The following is a 26,187-nucleotide window of genomic DNA, read 5'->3' as shown; positions in this document are numbered from 1 at the left end:
ATTTCAAAGAGAATTTTAAATGGAAAAGTCTGCAGTTATTGATGTATGGATTGTAGTATAGTAGTATACTACAAGTATACTACTATAGTAGTAGTATAGTACTATGCTACAATTGTAGTATAGTATACTGTAGTATAGTATACATATATCTTTTTGAAATGGGTTTTTTTTAAAATTACTGCTATATAATGTATCCTATGCAGGGGGTAGGCTGCTGGGGACTCGCAGGGGCTTGGGCAATCCCCTAGCTAAGACTCTGTGGGGCTCGGTGAGCCCCCAAATCCCACTCCTGGATGGCCCCACCCCCCGACACAGAAGAGGGGAGGAGAGAGATGAGAGAGAGAAAAGAGAATTCTCCCCTTCTCTCTCTCTCATCTTTCTCTCTTTTGTGTGCATGCTCACACACACACAAGCAGGATACCCTCCTGAGCCGGGATCATGATGGTGGCAATGGTGACTCCTCCTCCCTCTGCTGCCACTGCTCACATGAGTAGCTGGCCACACTGCGCAGGAGAGCCACAGTTTTTCCCTCTCTGCATTCGGCGGTGGCAGCAGCAGCTGCTCCTCCCTTCCTGAGCTGACACAAAGGGGACCGTGGCTGGTGCTGAGCTGCCCACGAAGGACATGGAATCATAAAAACTAGCCAGTCGCAAATGAGAGAGAGAGAGAAGTGGGAGAGGGACACAGAAATGAGAGAGAGCTGGAGGGAGAGAATGAGAAAGAGGGAAAAGAGGGGGAAACAAATGAGAGAGAAGGAAGAAAAAAGAAAGAAAGAGAAAGAAAGAGGGAGAGGGAAAAAACAAAGAGAGAGAAGAGAAATGAGAGAGAGTAAAGGGGAGAAAAAGAGAAATGGGAAAATGATGGATGGAGAGAATGAGAGGGAGGGAAAAGAAACAAATGAGAGAGACAAGGGGAGAGGAAGAGAAATGAGAGAACTGGAGGGAGAGAATAAAAGAGGGAAATAAATGAGAGAATGAGAGAGAAGGAAGAAAGAAAAAGAAAGAAAGAAGAGAGGGAGAGTGGAAAAAGAAAAAATAGAAATGAGAGGGAGGGAGGGAGGGAGGGAGAGAGAGAGAGAGAGAGAGAGAGAGAGAGACCCTTTCCGACAGAAAACACAAGGAGCAACAAAACCTGGATAGGTGTTGCTGGGGGTGTCATGTGACTGGGTGGGAGTGGTGTTGAGTTGGCCACGCCCAGACAGGAAGACAGATTGTAAATCACTTTTTCTGCGGCCTCCATAATTTTGAACTGTCATTAAATGAATGGTTGAAAGTCGAGGACTGTTTGTATGGAATTCTGAAACTGTTTAAGATCTTGGGAAGGGTTAGCTAATGATTCATAATAAGCCATTTAACATTTCAGTTCTCCCATCTTCCAAATATTTTTAATAATGTTTTCTACAATCATACTTATCTCATTTATAAGTGTGTTTGTGTGTATATGCCTTGAGTAATTTTCTTTTTTTACTGAGGCATATAAAAAGCATTTTAAATAGGTATGAATCAGCTGTACATTCATTATTCATGAAACCAGATTTCATCAGATTATTAGTTCTAAACTTGGTCTGTTCTTCGCTTAATCAGGGTGTTATAATATATATCCTTTTCAAATGCTGAAACAGCAATTGCTTACATAATATCCTAAGGATTAGAAATTGCTACTAATATAGTATTTATGTTAAATAGCCTCTTCATAACCAAAGCCAAGGGGGAAACTAGGTCACAGAAAATATATTAAAAACAGAGATTACTGGAATATTGACATTTTTATGTCAAAAGCTGTTTAAGTCATCACTAATTCCCACCACAATAGCAAAACATTTCCCTCTGGTTTCTTTCGGTTGCCATTTTAATATATGATTTATGTTCATTATCTTGCTATAGACAGTTCAGTTTATCTAATATGAATAGCAGAAGGGCATTTTGGAGGGCTAATGACATGTATGACATTGGAGAATATACAGCTGAATGAGCCTTGGCTAATATAACTAATAGCCCTACATCTAGGAATGTGTAATAATAATAATAATAATAATAATAATAATAATAATAATAATAATAATAATAATAATAATAATAATAATAATAATAATAATAATAAACAACTGTAGTTTAGTTTGTTAAATGCCTTGTCCTCTTTTTCAGCTCTTCCTGTTGAAAGGTTTGAAACACACATTTTATGTTGGGACAAATAATTTCCTAAGGTAGTTTTAAATTAATGAAAAGTGGCTTTAGTCTTAGTCTTTTGGGGAAAATGGAACCATAGCAACTACTGTTATGGAACTCTGTTTTATTGTTATAAAACAGGGTGTCAAACTCGCGTCGTCACAGCGGCATCATGTGACGTATCGGGACTTTTCCCCACTTCGCAAAACCGTACAGGGACGGGGCCAGCATGTGATGCATCTGGCCTTCGGGCCACGAGTTTGACACCCCTGTTATAAAACAATAAAGTGCTACAGTGGAATTTTGAAAATGTAATGATATTGCTTGCTCTCTCTTTTTCTTATACTCCAGAATTTCAGATACCAATTTCTAATGCTTTGGTAAGACCACACTTGGAATATTGCATCCAGTTTTGGCCACCACGATATAAAAAAGATGTTGAGACTCTAGAAAGTATGAAGAACAACAAAGATGATTGGGGGACTGAGGTCTAAAACATATGAAGAATGGTTGCAGGAATTGGGTACATCTAGTTTAATGAAAAGAAGGACTAGAGGTGATACGATCAGCAGTGTTCCCCTTTCCAGGTGGTTTTTAATGGCTGGTACATTCCTTCTTCAGGATTATTCCTCTACTTTTAGAGGAGAACAATTGTAATGACTGTAATTGGATTAGAAAGGGGTTATAATATAGTACTCAAAAGGACTGTATTATATTAGTCCTTGATGATCACTTCAGCTTTGTTCGTCTAATTTTTGGCTCTCTGTGGTTATGATTTGCTTTTTGTACTTTTTTGTGCTCAGACTTGCCTGAGAGATTTCCTGCTAACAGTTACTGGATATATTTTATTAAGTATAATAATGTGAATAATTTCAAGCATGATGTGAATCTGGGTGAGTCTTTCACAGAAAGAGTTTCATGGCAGATTCTGAAAGTAATGTATTATATGGATTTAGATGGACAAATAGTGACATTTTGAAAGGCTCCATTATAACTGATCTGGCTGAAATTATTCTACCTTGAACCTAGAAATAATGGAGCATATAAAATATTTAAACTTGCGAAGAAACTTTTATCCTAAATATAAAATAAATAGTATGTTTTGTAGCCATATAAGACAACATTGTAATATGTATTCATTCCTCCTCTATACTAACTGCTTTTTTTTCTTTTTTAAGTTAATACATCTCTCTTTACTTTTTCTGAATTTTTCTATTTATAAAGTTTTACCATCCATAGTTGTCAGCACTGTAAATTTTATACAGGATTATGCATCTGATAAGGAAAATCATGATTGATAACTAGATATTGGTAACAAAGAAATATGAACCCACAGAGTTATAGCCACTTAATGTATTAGGCCTTCAAAAATAATAAAATACCTTTAGAAATATGAAAAATGTGCTCTGAATATATTTTATTAATTTTATTATAGCCAATTATGTAGCTCACATCTCACAGTTATGAAGCAAAACAGATGTGGAAAAACAACAGCAGGCAAAGATAAATGCCTCCAATCAAAAAGATGCAGAGAGTCCTCAACTTACAATTGTTTATTTAGCATCTGTTCAAAGTTACAACAGCGTTGAAAAAATAATAATAATTTATAACCATTCCTGACACTAATAACTGTTGCAGCATCCCCTCGGCCATGTGATCAGAATTTGGGAACTTGACCACTGGCATGTACTTACAACCGCGTGGAGCGTCTTGGTTGCCATTTGAATTATTTCCAGCAGGTTTCCAACAAGTAAAGTCAATGGGGGTGGGGGGGGAGAGACACCCAGATTCGCTTAATGACTGCATAATTCACAACAGCCCTAATTCACTTATCCACTGTGGCAAAAAAAGTTTGTTAAATCAGGCATCTCACTTAACAACTACTGTGCTTATGAAGGAATTCTGGTCATCCAAACTTATCCCTTATTTTCTACATGCATCATGATGTTACACGTATACCCAGAAGGGTAGAGCTTTCTGTGCAGTGGTGTAATGCTTCTCTTGTCATTCTGACAAAAAAACAAGGGAGAATAAGGGGGGGGGGGATCTATTATTTTTCTTATTTCTTCATACTAGTTTAAACTGCATTTAATTGGTTTTAAAAAAAATTATTTGACAATCTCAAATACCATAAGATTTATGACATAATTATTAAGAAAAAAATAACTTTTAAAAAATTTGACACCAGAAATCAATTCCAGAAAGAAATGATTACAGTATTTTAGAGCTGTTTAAATTTTACAAGCAGTGTTTGCAAAATTGTTGATACTCACCCAATCACATGTTCATATACCTATACTTATGAACCTAAAGAAGGCAATTATAAAAATGCATTGGCATAAAAAATATTAAATGAAGATTTGCTTTTATTTTTCTTGAATATTTTTCTATCTTTTTGGGGAGAAGCAGGGAAGGAAGCCCTTCTTTTTATTAGAATTGGTAAATCTGAGGTGACAGCGATTTTTTGTGTATGTGTGTGTGTGAGAGTCTTATTGTCTTCTTCCCACAAACTCAAAATTATCTTATAAGGAAAGATAGGTGCGGGGCCTAGTTTCTCTAACAAAGATATTACTGATATTATAAAACAGAAGGTTGAGAGCCATTCAGATGCCGAAAGGTTGCCTCAATGAAGGAGTTAGCAACCAAGACGCTCCACCTGGTTGTAAGTACATGCCAGTTGTCAAGTTCCCAAATAGGAGTTAGATATTTAGTTTAGAGCAAAAAATAATGAGGCATGAGAAAGATCTATCAAGTTATGCCTGGCATGGATCATACTTGGATAATCTGATCTTCCTAAACTGTCCTTATCTGCTTCTTCAAACAGACTCAGTTGCTTCTCCATCAGTGAGAAGCAAGAACAGAGAAAGGAAATGATTACAGGTAGCCGTCAATGTACAGCTGTTCATTTAGTGACAATTCAAAGCTACAACACCACTAAAAAAAGTGGCTTATGACTGCTTTTCACGCTTATGACCACTGCAGCATTCCCATGATCACACGATCAAAATCTGGATGCTTGGCAACTGGTTCATATTTATGATGGTTGGGTCATGTGATCACCTTTTGACAAGCAAAATCAATAGGGAAGCCAGATTCATTTAACAACCATGTTACTATTTTAACAACTGCAGTGGTTCACTCAAGAACTGTGGCAAGAAAAGTCATACAATGGGGGAAAGCTCACTTAACAAATGTCTCATTTAGCGACATAAATTTTGGGCTCCACTGTGATCATAAGTCAAGGACTACCTGTGTACTGAATGAATGGGCTACCTGTGTAACTCTACACACCAGTCCTTCCCCTTCTGATTTGGAGAGTGGGCTCATGGTAGTCTTAACTGAATTTTAACTTAATTCTTTCAAAGACTTCAAATTAATTGTCTCAAAGACTTACCATGTTTCTCCAACAATACGGCCCCCCCAATAGGAAGACCCAGCATGTTTTCTAGGCATAAAATGAAATTAAGCCCCTCCCCCCAAATTTACGCCTAGTTTAAAACATGTGAAATGGGGGGGGGGAAGGCGGGGGGAAACTTGCCATTAGGAGTGCCTGCGGGCAGCAACGCCTCACCATCAGCCGCTCCTAACACCATGGTGGAGCACGGAGGGCTCCGTTACCCCTCCCTTACCTGGGTCAGCAGGCAGGCGGCGTCGGCATGGATGTCCGGCAGCGTTTCAGCCACTTCTCAGGCCTCTGTAGCTTCCACGGTTCCCACCAGTGCTGGCGCCTCTCTCGCCAGCGCTGTCTCCAACAACAGTGTCTGAGTTGCTCCCGCTTTCCCCCCATCCCCAGAACAAAAGGAAAAAAAAACATTTTGAGGTACCTGGGAGCATAGTGCACTGTGTTTTGGTTTAATCCCGAGTGGCTGCGTGAGAAGAGCCAAGCGAGCGTCTCTGCTGCTGCTACCCTTGGTGCTCCAGCCTCGGGCTCTGCAAGTTTGCAAAACTCCCGGTGCGCAGCCCGTTCCTGCATTCCAAGCGCCCAGGCCGAGCTGCAGCTGTCCCTCTCTCACCAGCTCTGTCTCCAATAACAGCAGCAGCAGCGGCGGGAACCGTGGAAGTTACGGAGGAGGCTCCCCCACCCGAGAAGCAGCTGAAGCACTTCCACGGTTCCCGCCGCTGCTGCCGCTGTTATTGGAGACGACGCTGGCGAGAGAGGGACAGCTGCAGCTCGGCCTAGGCGCTTGGAATGCAGGAACGGGCTGTGCACCAGGACTTTTGCAAACTTGCAGAGCCCGAGGCTGGAGCACCAAGGGTAGCAGCTGCAGAGATGCTCGCTTGGCTCTTCTCACACCCACACAGCCACTCGGGATTAAACCAAAACACAGCGCGCGGTGCTCCCAGGTACCTCAAAATCTTTTTTTTCCTTTTGTTATGGGGATGGGGGAAAAGGGGGAGCGACTCAGACACTGTTGTTGGAGACGGCGCTGGTGCACAGCGGGGGAGGGGGGAGAAATTAATTCACCCCTGAAAAGACGTCCTAGCTGTTTTTTCGGGGCTCAAAAAAAAAATAAGGCCCGGCCTTATTTTGTGAGAAACACGGTATCTTTCAACACTTAAGTGTTGCTGGTTACCAAATGAAGACCATTTAAATGGAATCTAGTTACTGAAAACTTTACAGTTGTACCATTGTTAATTGTTTTCCTTAACATTTTGGCTCTGGTGTTTTTAAATTAGATATCTCAGCACAGTTGTCATCAATTTCCTAATCTACACAACTGTGGAAAACTAAGTTGCATAATAGAATCAGATTTTAGGCCAAACAACACTTTTTATTTCCTTCCAACATCATAAAAATGCATCCTTTAAGCATATGTGTGTCACTTCTTGACTCTTTGCCTGGAATTACCACAAAATGTGGTAATTTGGAAAACTATTCATAGGAGATTTAGAAAGGTAGCTATTTCTTTCGTTATTACAGTGTTATAGTGTATAAAGTTCCATAGCAAAGAAGAAGATAATATATATTTACTGTCATTTGGAATTCTTAATTAAAATGAGTTCCAAATTGCAGTCATGGTACTAAAGATGGCAATGGGGAATGGTGAGAATTTTAAACCACTCAATAATCAAGGGAGTTTGTTAAGTGTTTTTAAATTTAGAGCAGACATATTTAACCAAATACTGTTATATTCTTGTGTATAAGCCAGACCTGGGCATTTTATGGTTCCTGGGCTACATTTGGTCCTTTGTATGGCCTGCACGAATTGCTTTTGTTTTGAAGGTAACTACTGGTGTTTGTTTTTTTTAAGTTTACGTTTGCATGCATGCACTTTTACAACCTATTGGTTTGGCCCTCCACAACAATCCCAGTTTCTCATGTCATTCTTTGGAAAAATTAATTGTCCACCCTGGCATATGCCTATAGGTTGATAATAGAATAGAATAACAGAGTTGGAAGGGATCTTGGAGGTCATCTAGTCCAACCCTCTGCTCGACCAGGAGAGTCTATTCCAAATATTAGCCTCTACCTAGGATCAAACTCACAGCCTCTGATTGTGAGGCAAGAACTCCACCTCTAGGCCACCACAACCCTTGAATTTTTAATCAAAATACCCTAAAAATGTGCCACCAACATAGAACCAACCTGCATTTTTCATGCTATTTCAATTGAATATTCAATAATTGCTTATCTACTGATGGGCTTTTATGCAAGTATATATCAGAAATATGGCTTCTTTTAAAAAGTATTACCTTATATATTTATAGATAAGTGCATCTATGTATAAGGTAAAGCAAATTTTTAGGTTTATTTTTGCACTTAAAATGTTCAGCTTCTCTGTAAGTATATGATATGCACTACACAATGCCACCATCATAACACTTGCTAAGATAATCATAAAAATGTAGAAACACTATTTAATAAAAATGTACTGTACAATGTATGAAACTTGTACAATGTGTGAAATGAGTTAATATCTTAATTATTGAAATAAAAATATCTTATAAAAATAAGATATTTTACATAAGGGCAAGGATAGAAAAATATCCTTTAATTCTTGAGAGGAACAAAAAATAAATACAATGTTAACCAGTTTACAGAGATCATTGTTTTTACTGATTTGGTCACTGAAAAGATGTTGAAAGTATAATTTATTGTAACATTATTTTGATTATTATCCAAACTAGAATTGTGTATTTGATAGATCTATAAAGGTCAATGGATGATATTTGTTCTACATAGATTTCATGCTAGAAAATACACAGAATACACACTGAATTCTAATTGTGGAATTGTCTCCAATACTGCTGAGGTTTGCCCAAATTGGATCTTGGCAAACAAACTCTGTATTGAGAACAAGCCAATATATAGCTCAACATCCAAGAGAAAGGAATTACAGAGTCATCCCTGGATAACAGTTCATAGACTGAGTATTTTGGCAACAGCTAAGGGATCCCTTAGTGTTTGTTCATTGTCATTGATTTCCAGTGAAGATGAATTCCACACAAAGTTATACAATGACAGGTCTTGAGGTATGTGAACACTGATGCTTTCAATCAATAAATCTATAATTTTTGGAACGAAATTATTAGGAAGCATTGCATTAGAGGGTATAAAGTATTTTTAGCTATATGTATATACTAGGTCAAACAGATATGGGACAGTAAAGATATGTGTGCGTCACACAATCATTTAGTAGTATGAATGCAAAAAAGAATGATACTCTTAGGGCTTCTAGTTTTCTTTTAAATGATGACCTCCTCATAGAAATTAGGATTCATATGAATTCTATTCAACCATTATACCATCCAGAGCAATTCGGGTAAAAAATAATGGGTTGTTCTCATTTATGTCATTTTGATTATTTCTATGGAAGGCAAACCATCATTTGAGTAACAACAAATGCAGTGCCAATCCTAAACCATCATTGGAATAATACTGAAGGATGGGGATTATCTGGAGTATGCACATGATAAATATTGATAATCTAACTCCTGAATGATAATCTGTAATGATGATCTGATTGGTGTAAACCAGGGAGTATTAAATGCAATATCTTGAGAAAGGAGCATTTTCAAGCTTTTTACATTAAATCATTCATTCATTCTTTTCATCTTATTCATTGGGCACTTCCTAGAAACAAATGAACATTGCATAGTGTTTGGGAAAGCAAATATGCCAACTTTTCATAAAGGAAAAAGGAGTTACAAGATTCTTGTTTTATGTATAGATACAGACTATTATCAAAGATCAACAAACCTCATCCATGCCTTTGAAATGGTCTCTGTTTTTTTTTTTTAAAAAAAAAAACCCATAAAACTTTGGTCTTTTTCCAAAAAGAGGAATTTTTGAAGGTATAACTCAAGTTAGTTGATATATATTTAACTGATGTTATTAGGAAAAGATTTAAAAATGAACCTATGATGATTTGTTTCTTCTCTAGATAGAAAAAACTAGAGTAGAGAGAGCCTGCTACAAGTCAGGGCTATATTCCTTCTGGGGTAGTTGTCAGAAGTTGCATTCTTCTGAGGCAGTCTGTCAAAGGCTACCTGCCACTGTGGTGGGATACCCTTAATTCTCCTGAGTTATGATGCACATGCAAGATGGAGACTAATTGCTGAATATACACTGCTCAAACAAATAAAGGGAACACAAAAATAAGACATCCTAGATCTGAATGAATGAAATATTCTTATTAAATACTTTGTTAGTTACATAGTTGAATGTGCTGACAACAAAATCACACAAAAATTATCAATGGAAATCAAATTTAGCAACCCATGGAGGTCTGGATTTGGAGTTACACTCAAAATTAAAGTGGAAAAAAACACTACAGGCTGATCCAACTTTGATATAATGTCCTTAAAACAAGTCAAAATGAGGCTCAGTAGTGCGTGTGGCCTCCACGTGCCTGTATGACCTCCCTACAATGCCTGGGCATGCTCCTGATGAGGTGGCGGATGGTCTCCTGAGGGATCTCCTCCTGGACTAAAGCATCCCCCAACACCTGGACTAAAGCATCCCCCAACTCCTGGACAGTCTGTGGTGCAACGTGGCTTTGGTGGATGGAGCGAGACATGATGTCCCAGATGTGCTCAATTGGATTCAAGTCTGGGGAACGGGCGGGCCAGTCCATAGCATCAATGCCTTCATCTTGCAGGAACTGCTGACACACTCCAGCCACATGAGGTCTAGCATTGTCTTGCATTAGCAGGAACCCAGGGCCAACCGCACCAGCATATGGTCTCACAAGGGATCTGAGGATCTCATCTCAGTACCTAATGGCAGTCAGGCTACCTCTGGCGAGCACATGGAGGGCTGTGCGGCCCCCTAAAGAAATGCCACCCCACACCATTACTGACCCACTGCCAAACCGGTCATGCTGGAGGATGTTGCAGGCAGCAGAACATTCTCAATGGCGTCTCCAGACCCTGTCACGTCTGTCACATGTGCTCAGTGTGAACCTGCTTTCATCTGTGAAAAGCACAGGGTGCCAGTGGCGAATTTGCCAATCTTGGTGTTCTCTGGCAAATGCCAAACATCCTGCACGGTGTTGGGCTGTAAGCACAACCCCCACCTGTGGACGTCGGGCCCTCATACCACCCTCATAGAGTCTGTTTCTGACTGTTTGAGCAGCCACATGCACATTTGTGGCCCACTGGAGGTTATTTTGCAGGACTCTGGCAGTGCTCCTCCTGTCCCTCCTTGCACAAAGGCGGAGGTAGCGGTCCTGATGCTGGGTTGCCGCCCTCCTACAGTCTCCTCCACGTCTCCTGGTATACTGGCCTGTCTCCTGGTAACACCTCCATGCTCTGGACACTACACTGACAGACACAGCAAACCTTCTTGCCACAGTTCACATTGATGTGCCATCCTGGATGAGCTGCACTACCTGAGCCACTTGTGTGGGTTGTAGACTCTGTCTCATGCTACCACTAGAGTGAAAGCACCGCCAGCATTCAAAAGTGACCAAACCATCAGCCAGAAAGCATAGGAACTGAGAAGTGGTCTGTGGTTACCACCTGCAAAACCACTCCTTTATTGGGGATGTCTTGCTAACTGCCTATGCTTTCCACCTGTTGTCTATTCCATTTGCACAACAGCATGTGAAATTGATTGTCAATCAGTGTTGCTACCTAAGTGGATAGTTTGATTTCACAGAAGTGTGATTGACTTGGAGTTACATTGTGTTGTTTAAGTGTTCCTTTTATTTTTTTGAGCAGTGTATTTATCCAGAACAACAAAGATTCTACAAAAATTCAACAAAAGGATTCAACAAAAATTCTATGGACAAATACAGTTGAAGCATTGGAAAAAATTAAAAGTTTCTATGTATTAAAGCTAGTTTTACATGTGTCAAAGGGATCCACCTTAATCCAAATTAAATTTTAAACTGTTTTCGTAATTAATTTAATGAATACATATACCCTCTGAAGACAATCTAGCAGATCCAAAATAAGAGACAGTGGATAGTGATCTTGAATGGTTCCTGGACTGAGAAGTTTTTAGTCATGAATAAGTGTTAAAGAAAAATTATCCTTTTTATTGTTAGAAAAGAACCATCTCAGTCTACAGTAGTCAAAAATTAAAAGTGTTAATCTTTTCAGATTAACACATTTTATTAAAAGGCATCGGATTTCATGAGCTGCAGCTCACTTCAAGAGATGCATGGAGCAGCTAAACCAATATAGAATTTAATCTGGGAAGGCAAGGTGATTATGTAGAAGATTATATATGATACAAATTTTTAAAAAACAACCCATTCTGTATGTTGAGATTTTTAAGATAGCCTGGAACCACTTAACACAGGGGTCCCCAACCACCGGGCCGCGGACCGGTACCGGGCCGCGGAGCACTCTTTACCGGGCCACAAAGAAAAAAAAATGGCGGCTTTCTTCGCCTTTGGTGAATGCTGCTGGGATCGGGGATCAAGGACACAAATGAAAGAAGGGGAGGGAGGAAGCAACCGAAGCCTGTCCTGCTCTCTGGCTCAGCTCTCTCAGTCGCTTTCTCGCTCCTCCACCAGCCCAGGAAGAAACTGCTTCAAAGAAGCTGGGGGAGTGGCTTTCCTGTCGCCGCAGCTTCCCCGAAGCGCCCGTTTCACCCCACCCGCCCGCCCGCCCGCTCGCGGTTCAATCCACAGTGCTCTGTTCTGCCTGCCTTCCTGTCTGGTTGTTTGGGAGCAGCTTGGCTGAGAATAATAACTATTCGCCTCTTTTTATCAGCCGAAGCTGCTCCGAAACAAAGAAGGCAGGTAGAACGGAGCACTGTGGATTGAACCGCGAGCGGGCGGGCGGGCGGGGTGGGGGTGAAACGGGCGCTTCGGGGAAGCTGTGGCGACAGGAAAAGCCACCCCCCCGGCTTCTTGGGCTGCTGGAGGAGCGATAGAGTGACTGAGAGAGGAACGAGGCAGACACCTGAGGGAGGGAGGGAGGGAGGGAGGGAGACACCTGAGGGATGGGGCTGAGGGAGGCAGGGCCGAGGCGCTCCCTGAACTTGGTGGTTTGCTGGCAGACGTTTTATTACCCGACTAGGTAACAACATCAGATGTTACCTAGTCAGGTAATGAAACGTCTGCAAGCAAACTACCAAACTCGGATTCTCTCCCCCGGTCCTTGAAAAATGTTTCTGCTTGAAACCGGTCCCTGGTACAAAAAAGGTTGGGGACCACTGACTTAACATATCTGAATTCATAATCCTTCATTCAATTGCTCTGATGAAGTTTATTTTATTTTATTCAAAAAGGCTAATGTGAAATCTGTAAAAGACTTTGTTTTTGTTTAGAGTCATGATGTCAAACTTGTGTCCAGTAATTCTTTTGCACAAATTTTGTCCTGTTTGTTTCATCAAGAGGTGCATTGATACAGCCAATGGCATATGTCACATTGCAGGAACAAGTGCTTCTAATCTTCTATGCAAAATTATTGGGGCTGTGATGGTGCTATTGACGTAAATGTAAGAGCAAAGTAGACATCTGGGTGTGTTGCAGTATTTGATTGCTACATTAACAAGACTCTTCTATTGTTTTATTTATTTATTTATTTATTTGATTTGCCAATTGTTTACAAGATAATAAGTATAAGTGTATACATAGTTGTGAATACATGAAATGGGTACATATAAGAAAAATAAAAGAAGAATAAGAGAAACAATAGGACAGGGACGGTAGGCACATTGGTGCGCTTATGCACGCCCCCTACAGACCTCTTAGGAAAGGGGTGAGGTCAATAGTAGACAGTCTAAGGTTAAAGTTTTTGGGGTTTGGGGAAGAAACTACAGAATCGGGTAGAGTATTCCAGACATTGACCACTCTATTGCTGAAGTCGTATTTCCTGCAATCAAGTTTGGTGCGGTTAACTTTGAGTTTGTATCTATTGTGTGCTCTTATGTTGTTATGGTTGAAGCTGAAGTATTCATTGACAGGTAGGACATTGCAATGTATGATTTTATATACCATGCTTAAATCAGACCGAAGACGGCGTAATTCAAGGTTTTCTAGTTCTAGAATTTCAAGTCTGGTGGCATAAGGTATTCTACAACAAGTAGAGGAGTGGAGAACTCTTCTTGTGAAATATTTCTGGACTTTCTCAATTGTGCTAATATCAGATACGTAATGTGGGTTCCAGACTGATGAACTGTATTCGAGTATTGGTCTAGCAAATGTTTTGTATGCTCTGGTTAGTAGTGTGATATTACCAGAGAAAAAGCTACGTAGGATTAGGTTAACAACTCTTAATGCCTTTTTGGCTATGTAGTTTATTATTAATAAAATACTATATATACTATATAAAATAAAATACTATAAAATAAAATACTATATAGTATTTTATTGCTTGTGAGAATCTGCTTTAGGTGGTGTTTGCATGTAAGTGGAAGCCTGCCACCCTGTGCCTAAGAAAATGGTGCATCATTGTCAGGTGTAGGCTGTAGCTTATTCATAATGCATTGATTTGTGAGGTGTAGTTGACAATTTGTTTTAGCTTTTTTGTTTATTTTTAATATGGCCTTCCTTGGAATTGATCTGTCTATTGAATTGTCCATTGATCTGGTTGGATGGATAACTGATGTCATTGTTTTAGAAAAAAGAACAATGCTGCAGATGTGGAAGATGAAGAAATATTTTCTTCAAGTTGTTATCTTTTAAAGGTGCTACTTCTGATCAGACCTAGGATATTGCCTTCTGTCTTAGATCTGGGCTTCAGGCAACCACTTGATAGCAAAGGCACGTGCTTGAGGTGGAGGCAAAAATCACAGCTTCATCTTGGCAAATTTTGCATACTTTCCTGGCAAATGCAGAGCAGTGCAAAAGAGAGGATGAAACTGTTAAATACCTGCAACTAGTGTTGGCCTTTGGTCAACGGAGATAAAGGGTCACTGGTTCCAGTATATATCAGAATCGTCTCTTTGTAGCCAATCTGTGTCCAAAATAATTGAAACATGCAGGGGAGTCGTCAAATATAGCTGCAATACATCTTTCTGGATATTTATTCCCAGCCCCAAAAGGAGTTGTGTGATGTTTGATTGGGTATGATTTCTTTCTGTCTGCCATTGACTTTCTCCAATTGCATAGCAGTTGTGTGTACAAGCCCAGCTGCTACACAATCATCATACCTATGAAATTAGTAGTCACCCCCAAAAAGTAACAGTTGGACTTCCATGCCTATGGAAGCACAAATGCTAATAGGGATTATAAAGCGCAATTGCCTGGTATTGGAAGTCCAAAGTTTTCTTAATTAACTGAGGGATGGGGTGGTAGGCTGCTGAGCTCCTGTGAAGTTCCCCAAACTCAGGGTGTTGGAGTGGTTTGGATGTTTACTCACTAGGTGCCCTAGATTTGTTCAGGTATGCCATTTTCCATCTGATTCAGAGCAAGGCAGCTTAGCAATGCAAGCCAATGCTAAGTGACCACGTGCACCACAATAAAAACACATTCTCAGGTGTCATCTTTGTTGTTTCTCTGCTGAACGTAGGGATATTTTCATTGTCTCTTTTTGTATGGATTGCATGCCTCTGTAGTGCAAGGAGGCAATGGGAGGGGTAGGGGGTAGGGAGAGAAGCCCAAAGAAAGCCTGTGAAATCATATTCAGTTATTTCCCTTGTCCCTCAACTTCTCTAGCCTGCCATTAATTGTCATGCAATGTTGAACAACTCTCTCAACTGGTTTTTGATGAGCCTTGTCACACTAATTCATCCCCCCGGTTTGTCAGAAAAACCTTCCTAAAACTGGTCGATCAGGGCAAAATCTACCCAGTACATATCCCCGATATACAATTGAAAATCTGCTGAATACTCATGTTTTCCTCCTGATTAGCAGTTGCTTTCCTGGTGAAATTGTCAAAGGTAGATCTGAACTTTTATATAAAATTGTGATAGCTATCTAGTAAAGTGTCATTGACATTTGCTTGCTCGTTTCAAAACTAAGAATGAACACCACCTTAGTCTAACCTGTAGCACCATGAACACTGAGCACTGAAAGTTAGGGAACTGGTTTTGCATCCACCCACTCCTGAAATGTGCCATGCAGCTCATGGTTGAGATGAATTCTTCCCCGAATACTGAGTTAACTACACAAAGAGTTTGAAGTCAAGATGTAAGAAGGAAAAAGACTCACTGCATATACCCAAACATATAAGGAGGAAAAGAATAAGTTGTACAGGCGAGGACTAAGCCAAGAGTGTTCTTGGGCCAGAGTCCTACTTATGTAAACACTCAACAAGTCCTTGGATTCAAGCAGCAGGAAAAATGATCCATGAATTCAAAGGAAGAGTGGAAAGAAAAAACTATGCATTTGAATTACTGCAATTGTAAAAGGTTCATCCTAGTAATGGACAATCAACATTTTTGTTTAACTCCATTCCTCCTTGCAATTTGTATTTGTATTTAGTTGACTTATGATTCTAAGACTGCTGTTAAGTCCTAAGTCCTAGCATATGGAGTAATATTATCCTACAAGAATTGTTCTCAATGGGTTAAGGCATAGCAAACCACTGAAAAATTACACCTACATTGTTGGTTTTACAATAGAAGGAAACACCTTTTTTTGCATTTTAGATCTGATATTCTTCTTCCCAATGTTTGTAAATACTCTCTTAGTTACAAAGCAGAAGGTGGTGTTCCTAAGACTGTGTCAACTTTGGCAATTCATGTCAGCTTTAGAGGAGTTTGTAAGCTGTTGAGAATTAAGAATTGATCAGTTCCTTGATCCTTCTAGAAAATAAATTCCTAATCCATACAAAATAATAAACAATGTATTTTTCAGCACCTATAAAACTCCTATAAAATTGTTTTTAAGTTCTCCAGGGCATTTAACCAGGTTAAAAAATCAGGGAGAGGGAAGAAAAAAAGACATACAGCTGAATTTTTAAGACATCACGTTTTAACTATTGAACTGAGATAAACATGGCAGACAATATGCGTAAATGCTAAGTTATCACAAGCCGCTGGGATAAAGCACTTTCAATACTCATGAAAGATACAGATAATCTTTGACTTACAACTATAACTGAGCCCAAAATTTCTGTTGCTAAGCGAGGCAATTGTTAAGTGAGTTGCACCTCATTTTACGATCTTTCTTGCCACAGTTGTTGAGCGAATCACTGCAATTGTTAAGTTAGTAATATGGTCGTTGAGTGAATCTGGCTTCCCCCGTTGAATTTGCTTGTTGGAAGCTGACTGGGAAGGTTACAAATGCCGATCACATGACTCCTGGACAGTGCAGCTATCCGAAATAAATAACAATTGCCAAGTGCTCAAATTCAGATCCCACGACCATGGGCATGCTGCAACAGTCATAAGTGTGAAAAACGGCCATAAGTCACTTTTTTTCAGGGCAGTTGTGACTTTGAGTGGTCACTAAATTAATAGTTGTAAGTAGAGGACTACCTGTGCACATTTATTTCTATCACTTTTCCAGAGTGCTGAGTTCAGTTCCATAAAGAAAGGCAAGAACAGAGAAAAAGATTGGCATATAGAAGTTAGAATTCATAGCTGCACTATCCCTCTTGTAAAAAGTTTGGGAAGTGCCTTTACCCTTGTTCCCATTAACCTCCTGGGGAGAGTTTTAAAACTGTCCCAATCCCGTAGCTTTATTAAGACAGGTGAGGGTGTGGTGAACTCTTAATGTATTGACAGCACTAGCAGAAAAATAAAACATTTCAGAGGCAAAACAAAATCCAACTGTTGTAGCTGTTACAATCAAGCTGCTGAGAGCTGAGAACGCAATTCAAGGTTAGCCTTGTCATCTATTGTTAAGCTTACAGTTTAACAAGTCATAATATAAATGTCATTGTCAGGCTGCTTTAATAAATGTCAAGAAATCCACCACACCATTTTACATTGGCCCTATGTATTAGTTTAACTGAAGCATTGTAACCATTCCTGAAACAATGGAGAAGCCATCAAATCTGCAAAATGTTTCAAAATCCTACAAAGCACTATACTTTAGTGTGCAAATCTGATTCAGCAGAATTTGACCAATGCTTTTTTAAATAAAAGTAGCCTCTCAAAGTTTTGCATAGTCCCAACACAAATGTGTACCCTTAATGATAAGTAAATCAACATAAAAAGGCCTCTAGCCAATTGAATGCTTCAAAACAGCCTCTCTGATGCTGAACTATTAAATCTAGTATTTTAAATAATTTTAAACTGGCCAAACATGAGCCATAATGAGTGTTTTCTGTTAAAAAGTTACTCATCTATATACAGTAATCTTTCATCTGCTATGTGCTTTAACTATAACCCAGTCATGTTTTTATGTTGATAAAAAGATAATGTGCACTGATATTTGTGATGAGTGGAATTTCTAAACAAAAAGGGAAAACCTTTAGGTTTTCTATTAATTCAAAATGGAAAACATTTTATTTTTAAATTATTTACAATGCATAGATATATAAGAATAATTTATTTAGATATTTATAGTAGACAGATTCTTTCTTTTTTCTATAGTAAAAACCCAGAAGATACATCAAATCTCAATATTCCATTGTGTTTCTCCTTTCTTCTTTTGCAAAAAATAAAACAATCTTGATTGAAAGTCTCCCAGTACAGTGTGGCAGTTTCACGTTGTAAAAAAAAAAATCAGTTATATTCTGCCAATATTGGGTTGCCATTAAAGAAAGTGGGAATGAAGGAATCTACCATTCTTTTTTTTTTTTTTATGCATAAAAGAGTTGTGAAAAGGGAGCACACGCAGTTAATGTAAGAAATTACCCTGTGGGCTTTTGTTCTCAAACAAATATTGAGAGCTCTTTTGAAAAAAACGAAAACCCTTCAGTGCAGGCTGTTTACTTGCAGGATAAAATGGAATTAAAATATTGTCAATAAATTGTGTATGAGAGCCTGTATCTGTCTGTGCATTGATAGTCTGTGCATGCAGGATAAGAGCTTTGACTGCCTGCTAATCTATTCCCAGATGGAGGTGGAGGCAGACGAGAAGCGCCATCGCACACGGTCCAAAGGTGTTCGAGGTACGTTGCTTGCTTCAGTAAATCACTCAAGGCCCCTGCTCAGGGTGACCTTCATCCTCCAGAATCTCTTTGCATGATGCATGGTGACCCTTGCTTTTTTCTTTTTCTTTTTTTAACAGCCTTTTTGGGCAATTTTCAGCAGAAGGGGGGAGTACTTGTAATAGATGATAAATTTTTATATATTTTCCATCTCTCTGCAGTTCCCGTGGAACCAGCCATACAAGAGCTGTTCAGGTTAGTGTGCTGAGTGTAAAATGTATCCCCATTAGCAATTTAGAAAATTCATGTCTTTTAATGGGTATAATGCACTTTCAAGTTCATTGGTGGCTTGCTCATGCCCTGCTGCACTGATGAAATTAATTCCCCTGGGATTTACTAATAAAAAGCATTCCCTCCTCCCTTTTCCCTTCAGTTATTTGATTTCTCTTTCTCTCTCTTTGTTGCCCTCTATCTCTGTAACACCTATTGCCTGCATTTAATACAATTTCTATGCAGCATGTAGAAACCTTTATAATTAATTCATTTTTTTTATAGCTGCCCTACTCCTGGCTGTGATGGCAGTGGTCATGTTAGTGGCAAATATGCAAGACACAGAAGGTAATGTGTGTGTGTGTGTGTGTGTGTGTGTGGAGATTGTGTGTTAGTGATGGATTAAACTGAAGGCATCTAATAAGCAAGTTACCTGACTTGACTGCCTTAATGACCTAGTCGTAATGGCTGGAAACTGATAGTATCGTCAAGAAATTTGTTTGCACTTGCATTCTGCCCCTGCCTCTTTGCACTTAATTGCAGTCTCATTTTATTCTAACGTTCTAATCATTTACTTTCTCTCCCACAAATTGAGATTTTACAATATGATCAAAGAAGGAAATGCAATTGTCCTTTTCTAACTTTTTGATCAAATGTATTTCTGATTAGACATATCAATCATGCTGGCAATCCCTGGATGTCAGCACCATAAAATATCCTTTATTTGAAGACATTCCTACTTTTCTACCATTAGGCAGGTTATGCAGTTCTAACGAACTTATATAGCAAATTAAAATAGGGCTACTGACGTTTTTTCCCCAGTCAGCATGATTACTGTCATTTAATCTTGTTCCTAAGCAAAATAAAAACACAGGCTTTTCAGCACAAAAAGTTCAGGGATAGCGTTGAAAGGAAAATATCTAGGAAGTACCATTGAATACCACATAGATTTGATTAGAATTAGTACTAAGAAATATAGACTAATATAATTGTGAATTACAAATTTGTGATTGTTATTCATGTTATAGCTTTACCATGTTTTATATAGATGATTACATTATTTATATGTTTGCAGAGCAAAATTTTTATTTCTGTATTTTAAGTGAAGGAGTGTAGATGATTTCAGAGGAATGATTTTGATATATGCCCAATTCACACTCCAAATGCACATTTATGCTACCTGCTTATCACAGAAGTGCCAAACCCTAATCCTATAATATTGAAAGCTGCCTTCAAATGTTTCAAAAGAACGAAATTATAAAGACAACAAGTGGCAGCTCTACTGAGTGTGAAGTTTAATGCATATAGATTTATGGATATTAATGGGTAAAATACTTTTAAGACTGGGTTGGATCATAAACAAAGTAGTGCTTATTCTCTAAGTGTTTTCCAACCATTTTATTTCGATTCATGGATATTATTAACTCCTCAGTGCATCAGATCTTGATACAATTTCTTTCAAAGTCTTGCAGTTAGAGCAATTAAAACTAAATTTAGGGAATAGAATTTCTCCATTATCAAGTCATAGCGAATGCTAAGACCTATTTGTCATTGCAGGTGGGTAAAGTTGCCAGAAAGGCTGCCTAGGAAATTTTGCTGTGCATTTTCGATTGGTTTGGTTTTTGTGTTTAAACATTGAAGAGAGTAGTCATGCATACATAATTTGGGTATATAATATGATACGTTTCTTAGCTTCATCCTTGCTTTTACATTACAATGGCCAAAGTTTTTGCAAAAAAAAAAAAAAAACATTGAAAAGAGTACACTGATTTGAGGATGAAATCAAAATTATTTTTGTCATGCACATTAATATGTATATGTAGTATCCCAGATGTTCATCAGATTCTAATATGTATATGCATATTGTATTAAAGGAATCAATAAAACCCCAATCCTATAATAAACTACACTAATACCAGAGTTTAAAATCTCTAAATTCAGTGGAATTTAAGGAATTGGGATAGAAGCATGGAATGAATAAAGAAAGCAATATAAACTTTGATGACTCTATACCGTTAATCACAAAGTGTTTCGAAGTAACTATCCTGGCACACAATTCAGTCCTATGAAAGCAGTACAAAGATTTTAAGAAGACTACCCTAGTTTAGGCATATAATGGGAGTATAGTTATAAGTTATATGCAGATAAATACATTTGTTCCCTGGAGCACTAAGAATAAGTTGAATAAAATTAACTGATATTTATTTTTATTTGATACTATGAATCATGGCCTAGGAAGACACAATAACCCAAAATCTAAACAAATTCTGCAGACAGGCAAACTATATTCTTTGTTGCATGACAGTTTTTAATTCATTTCCAAGTGAATGCAAGAAAAAGACCCGAAGATATTGTTGCTCAGCATGAGATTTAGAGTCAGTGCTTGCAAGGAAATTGGAAAGAGCAGCAGTGCCCCGATTCCATGCTTCTTATGCATATAAACTCAGTTCTGTTCAGACATGATAACCATGCAGTCTAACTATGATATGATAGTTCTAGGCCAATCCCATTTGATATCACTGAGGGCAAGTGATATAAATTCTTTATGGTATAAATGATTTCATACAATCAGAATTATGGAAAGGAATGTCTTTTTAGACCTTGTCAAAATGTTTGTGAAAAAAATTGAATAATTTTGCCTCAGAGCTACAGGCTTAGAAGTTACAACTTTTTTTGCACAGAGTCCATCTTGTTTAACTCTTGTTTTTTTCCCGTTTTCTGCCTCCATGCTAATGTGGCCCTGATATCTGTTTCTGGAATTTGATTATCTTAAGGGTAATGCTGAAATAAAGATGCATCATACATAATATTTGTGAACAGTATAACAATTTAGGATCCGTCTGTATTTATTCAATAACGAGGAATTTTTTATAAACCCTGTATGATTTTAAAATTATACCCTATTATTTATTCAGCTTTTTAAAAAATTATACCCCACCTAGAAGACTGCCTTTCCAAACACAATCTGAAAGAAAAATGGTTTATTTATTTTCATTGTATAGGTAGGTACAATCGTACAAAATAAAACAATTCCTTAAGTTAGAAGAGACATACATTTATTTAATTCTGTTTTTGCTGACTATATTTTTGTCAGCTCACAACCATTATACAGATGATTAATGTATACAATTAAATCTTACTTCCAAAAAACTTTAAAATCAAGCTATTGGTTAAATTACATTACCGTGTGAATTTTTGAAGAATTCTTAAAATTAAGTGCTATTCTTTCATTTAAAGTAAGTTAGGTGAGATTTCCAAAGATTTTAAAATATAATATATGGTTGCAGAAGATGGAAAAGCAATTCAAGTGTACAACTATTTTCCATTTAGGGTTTTGTAATAGAGATTAAGTTCATTTGCATGTGTGATTTTACTTTTTTGACCCAATCCTGCTGCATCAATACATGAACAGACTGAAGCTGTTAATTAAATGAAATTTGAGGACATTTCATCAGACTATTTGGAGAAGAACCAATGAGGGGAAGGGGTAAACCTGGCTGTTTAATTATCAGTTATGTCCATAGAACAGATCCCTTATTAATATGACTACAAAAAGAAGTTTTCAGTTACAATTTTAATGTAATATTTGTTTTAAATAATGTTTTATTTTTTTAACATATTGCAAATATCTCTTTGTTCTCAGTATTACTTTACATTTGTAGAAAATCAAAAGCAATGCGTATAAAATGAAATGAAATTATGTCAGCAATTTCTATACCCATTTTTCATGTCCAGCTTCCTTCTATTGTTCTTGGGATTTCTATGCTTTTTTAAACTCTACTTCTATATGTTCTTCATTCTCCCTTCTCACTAAGATCGGATGGGTGGCCATGTACATCTAATAAATGAAATAACTCCCTCCCATCATTTTCTGATATTCTTACTTTTATTCTGTTGTAAGTAGGGAAGTATTGGTAAACAGGAAAACCTTTGAACAATTCTATCTTTCTCTTGTTAGTAAAAGCAAAAAAAGAGAGAGGAAAGAACTTTAAGCAAAACTGCTACTTCCTTGATATTCCAATTTTTCTGCACATGGAAGGAAGAATGTCTGCTTTGACTTCACAGTGAAATAAAATCCCCATGATGGATATAACTGAGGAAATTGAAACTATTTCCCCTGATACCCAGGGTAATCAAGTGAAAATGAATTAGGGAGATTGCGTACATTTTCACCAAGTGTATTACATAATAATTTAAACCACCAAATATGATGTCCGGTCACAAATAACAATAAGCCACAATCATTAAGAATTACCTTGAGGTAAGACGGGCGGACTATAAATTTTATCAGTAAAATTTTATAAATAAATAAATAAAATAAATGACATGTCTAGCCAAAATCATCCTGATTAGATATTATCTCAGTATAAGAGATTTCCTACTGCTTCCTTGGCAGTATCTTAGGAGGTGCTGAAGCAAATCTCCTTCTAAACAATAAGGTGATTATACAGGCAGGTTTGTGCCAGCTTCACTTCTTTTCAAGTGAATGCACTCATGAAGAAAGTTTGTGAAAGGTGCCAACACTCCAATTAAAAAGTTAAAACTACTGCTGCTGCTACTACTGCTCTTTCCCACTCGCTGCCAAGGAGCTTACACCAAAGCCACTAAGGAACATTTCCACTGAAACAGCCCTTGGTAGAAGCCAGCTTTGCCCTAATGATAGAAACAGTGGCGCATGAAATTATTATGATTATTTATAAAACTTGTGTCCTGTCTGAGTCAGTGTCCTGTCTGAGTCTCAATGAGACTGGGCAAATCACAACAAATTAAAATAAAACCAATAAAGACAAGATTAAACATAGCATGAAACATTGCATTCCCTAATTTTGCATTCCTGGTTTTTGTGGTTGCCCATTACAGACTGGAGATAAGGCTCCATATATCCTTGCCTGGGGATAAGGAAAGGCCATATCACGATTTACTCCAATACATGGAGTAAACTTTGGGTGGCCAGGCCATTCCAGTGAAGCTGTAAATTTCTGAAGAAGACACTTAGGGTTGATAGCAGTATTATGAAGATTTTGAGAAGATGGGAAGGGAAAAAAATTTGTGAGTTTTTTTTTCAAGCCGAATGATATCTCTGACCTGGGATTATAACTGAAAAAAAGAGCAAACTTTCCCAAAACATTATCTATTGCCCCAAGTTACCTAAATTAGGAGGGTCCTGCTGTTTGCCACCATTAGCCAAACTTCTCCTAGTGATGGAATACACACTGGGCCTCCTTCAGCTGATTACCCAAAATGTAGAAGATTATACTAAAATTATTAAGGAATTGAGGCCTAAATGATTTCAGGTTCATTTAAATAATTCTATCCCATCTCTTATTTTCATTTTAGAGGAGGCTTGTTTTCTCAGAACTAATTTCCAATTGAAACAGCCAGTGTGGTGGTGGTGGTAGTGAGAATACATGTCTCTTCTCCCATGTGTAAATATACGTTTACCAGTAATTTTTACTACAGTATATTCAGTGGTGGGATTCAAAATATTTTACTACTGGTTCTGTGAGCGTGGCTTGGTGGGCGTGGCAGGGGAAGAAAAATCTCCAGTCGGGGTATTTGCCGGTTCTCCAAACTACTCAAAATTTCCACTACCGGTTCTCTAGAACTGCCCAGAAGCTGATGAATACCACCTCTGAGTACATTGAGGAAGTTATTTGCACAGGGCACCAAAGTATAGTATAGGCATACTTTTTGCTGTCCCGAGTCATCATCTTTAAAAATGATATTTTTCCTGATTTTTTTTAAAAAAGAGGCTATGAAATTACTTCTGTTGTTTTTTAAAGCATATTAATTGCAAAACTACAATTAAAATGAGGAATCTCTATTTTAAGAAATAACCTGTCTAATCTCTACCTAGAATTCACATCTAGACTTTTAAAAAAAATGAGAGAAAGAGGGAGACAACTGTGACAAAAACCAGTCATTCCTTTTCTTTGCCACTTTGGAAATCCTTTTTTCAGTCTTTTCCCCTAGGACATCTCTCTGGTCCATTTCATCCTTTTTAATCAATAGAATCACCTTACTAACTGGTTAAAAATAAAATGTTTTATTTGACCAACCCCATCTAACTTTCCTTCTGTTTAGGCTTTTTAAAAAGAGGGTAGGAAAGTGGGAAAATAAATCCTGGAAACTGATTTTTAAAAGTAAATACTGATCCATTTAGGTTTTAACTCTCTGAGTAAAGAATGGAGTGAAATAGAATAGCTATGTTTGCACTAGCATTCTCTTAAGTGTTTGCTGAATGTATCTCTCTGATGAGAAAATCCTTTCTTATTTGAGAATTGCCGAGTTCTCTCTGCCGTTGTGCCCATTCCTCTTCCCCCCTCCCCCGTCCCTCTGTGCTTCTTATACCTTTTCACCCACCGGTTTGATTGCCATGACTGCAGCCGTGGGTGAATAATTGCCTGTCTTCACAGGAGCATGTTCTGGAGCTAAAGTCGAGTGCTTGCTTCCTGATGTATGCCTCATTTGGATTCTGCCGACAGCCTAGAGGCTGTATTATTCATGCCTTGACACATAGCACTCACTAAAAGCATTGGAACTGGGCCAAGGACTGGCAGGAAGATAGCGGAACATTGCCTCTGCAACAGAGAGAAGCATGTATAATAGAGGGGTGAGGAAAAAAGCAACGGGGAAGGGGGAAATCCTCATACCTTCTCTTTCAACGGTTCTTCTTTTGATGGGGGTCGGGCGGGGGGAAGAGGGATTCATTTGCATGAAAATAAAGAAATGGATTTTTTTTTCTAAAAAAATTATTTCCTTCCTCTTGATTTTGCTACCCTCCCCCCTCCGGCTCTCCATCCCACCTCCTTAAAACCATGCTTGAAAGTTTAACACAATTTTCCACATTTAATTGCAAAGCTGATTTTAATTAGTAAGGCCCTGCATGTGAAAAATGAAGATTCCACTTGGGTGAGTGTAACACATTGCAGTGTCTGTCGGATGCTCTAATTAATGTATGGCGGCTGTATAGCGTAATGCACGGTGGGATATTTATGAAAAATTCTGGGCACGCAGGCCCAGATCTCTATGTTCTGGAGTCCACGTAGATAAATAACTCCCATGTCCCGCCCAATTCTTTATGAGACATCATTGTGCATGCCATCCCTCCATCCATAAAGTTTATGACTTGCCTGTATTTGTCATTGATGTTATAAATCAGAAGGCAGGATATACATATTTTAATATTAATTTTAAAGAAAGATTTGGTTGAGTGGCCTTCCAGGTGAGCTAAAAGGGTGAGGATGTACTGATGTACTATACTGAAACTGTACTAAAAGCTCATGTAAATCCTGGGATGAAACGGGGGGGACATGGGTGGTTGGGTGAATATGGGCATGTTTAATTTAATACATTTTTATTATAC

At 38.2% G+C, this 26,187-nt stretch overlaps 1 protein-coding gene across 16 annotated transcripts in view; it reads left to right on the top strand.

Annotated features, from left to right (window-relative positions):
- The window catches only part of MYT1L (myelin transcription factor 1 like), a 258,465-nt gene that overhangs the window by 142,530 nt on the left and 89,748 nt on the right, over positions 1-26,187 (top strand). For all 16 annotated transcript variants that reach the window (XM_087945947.1, XM_087945950.1, XM_026665147.2 and 13 more), the window contains 3 exons: positions 18,518-18,572; positions 18,773-18,806; positions 19,107-19,169. In XM_087945947.1, the coding sequence (XP_087802073.1) occupies positions 18,518-18,572; positions 18,773-18,806; positions 19,107-19,169 (152 nt within the window). The remainder of the gene's footprint in view (positions 1-18,517; positions 18,573-18,772; positions 18,807-19,106; positions 19,170-26,187) is intronic.

This window comes from Notechis scutatus, chromosome 1 (assembly GCF_049901735.1).
Source record: "Notechis scutatus isolate UNSWTSFEM ecotype Mainland chromosome 1, rNotScu1.2, whole genome shotgun sequence".
Classification (NCBI taxonomy): domain Eukaryota; kingdom Metazoa; phylum Chordata; class Lepidosauria; order Squamata; family Elapidae; genus Notechis; species Notechis scutatus.
This window is presented reverse-complemented; position numbering and strand designations above follow the sequence as displayed.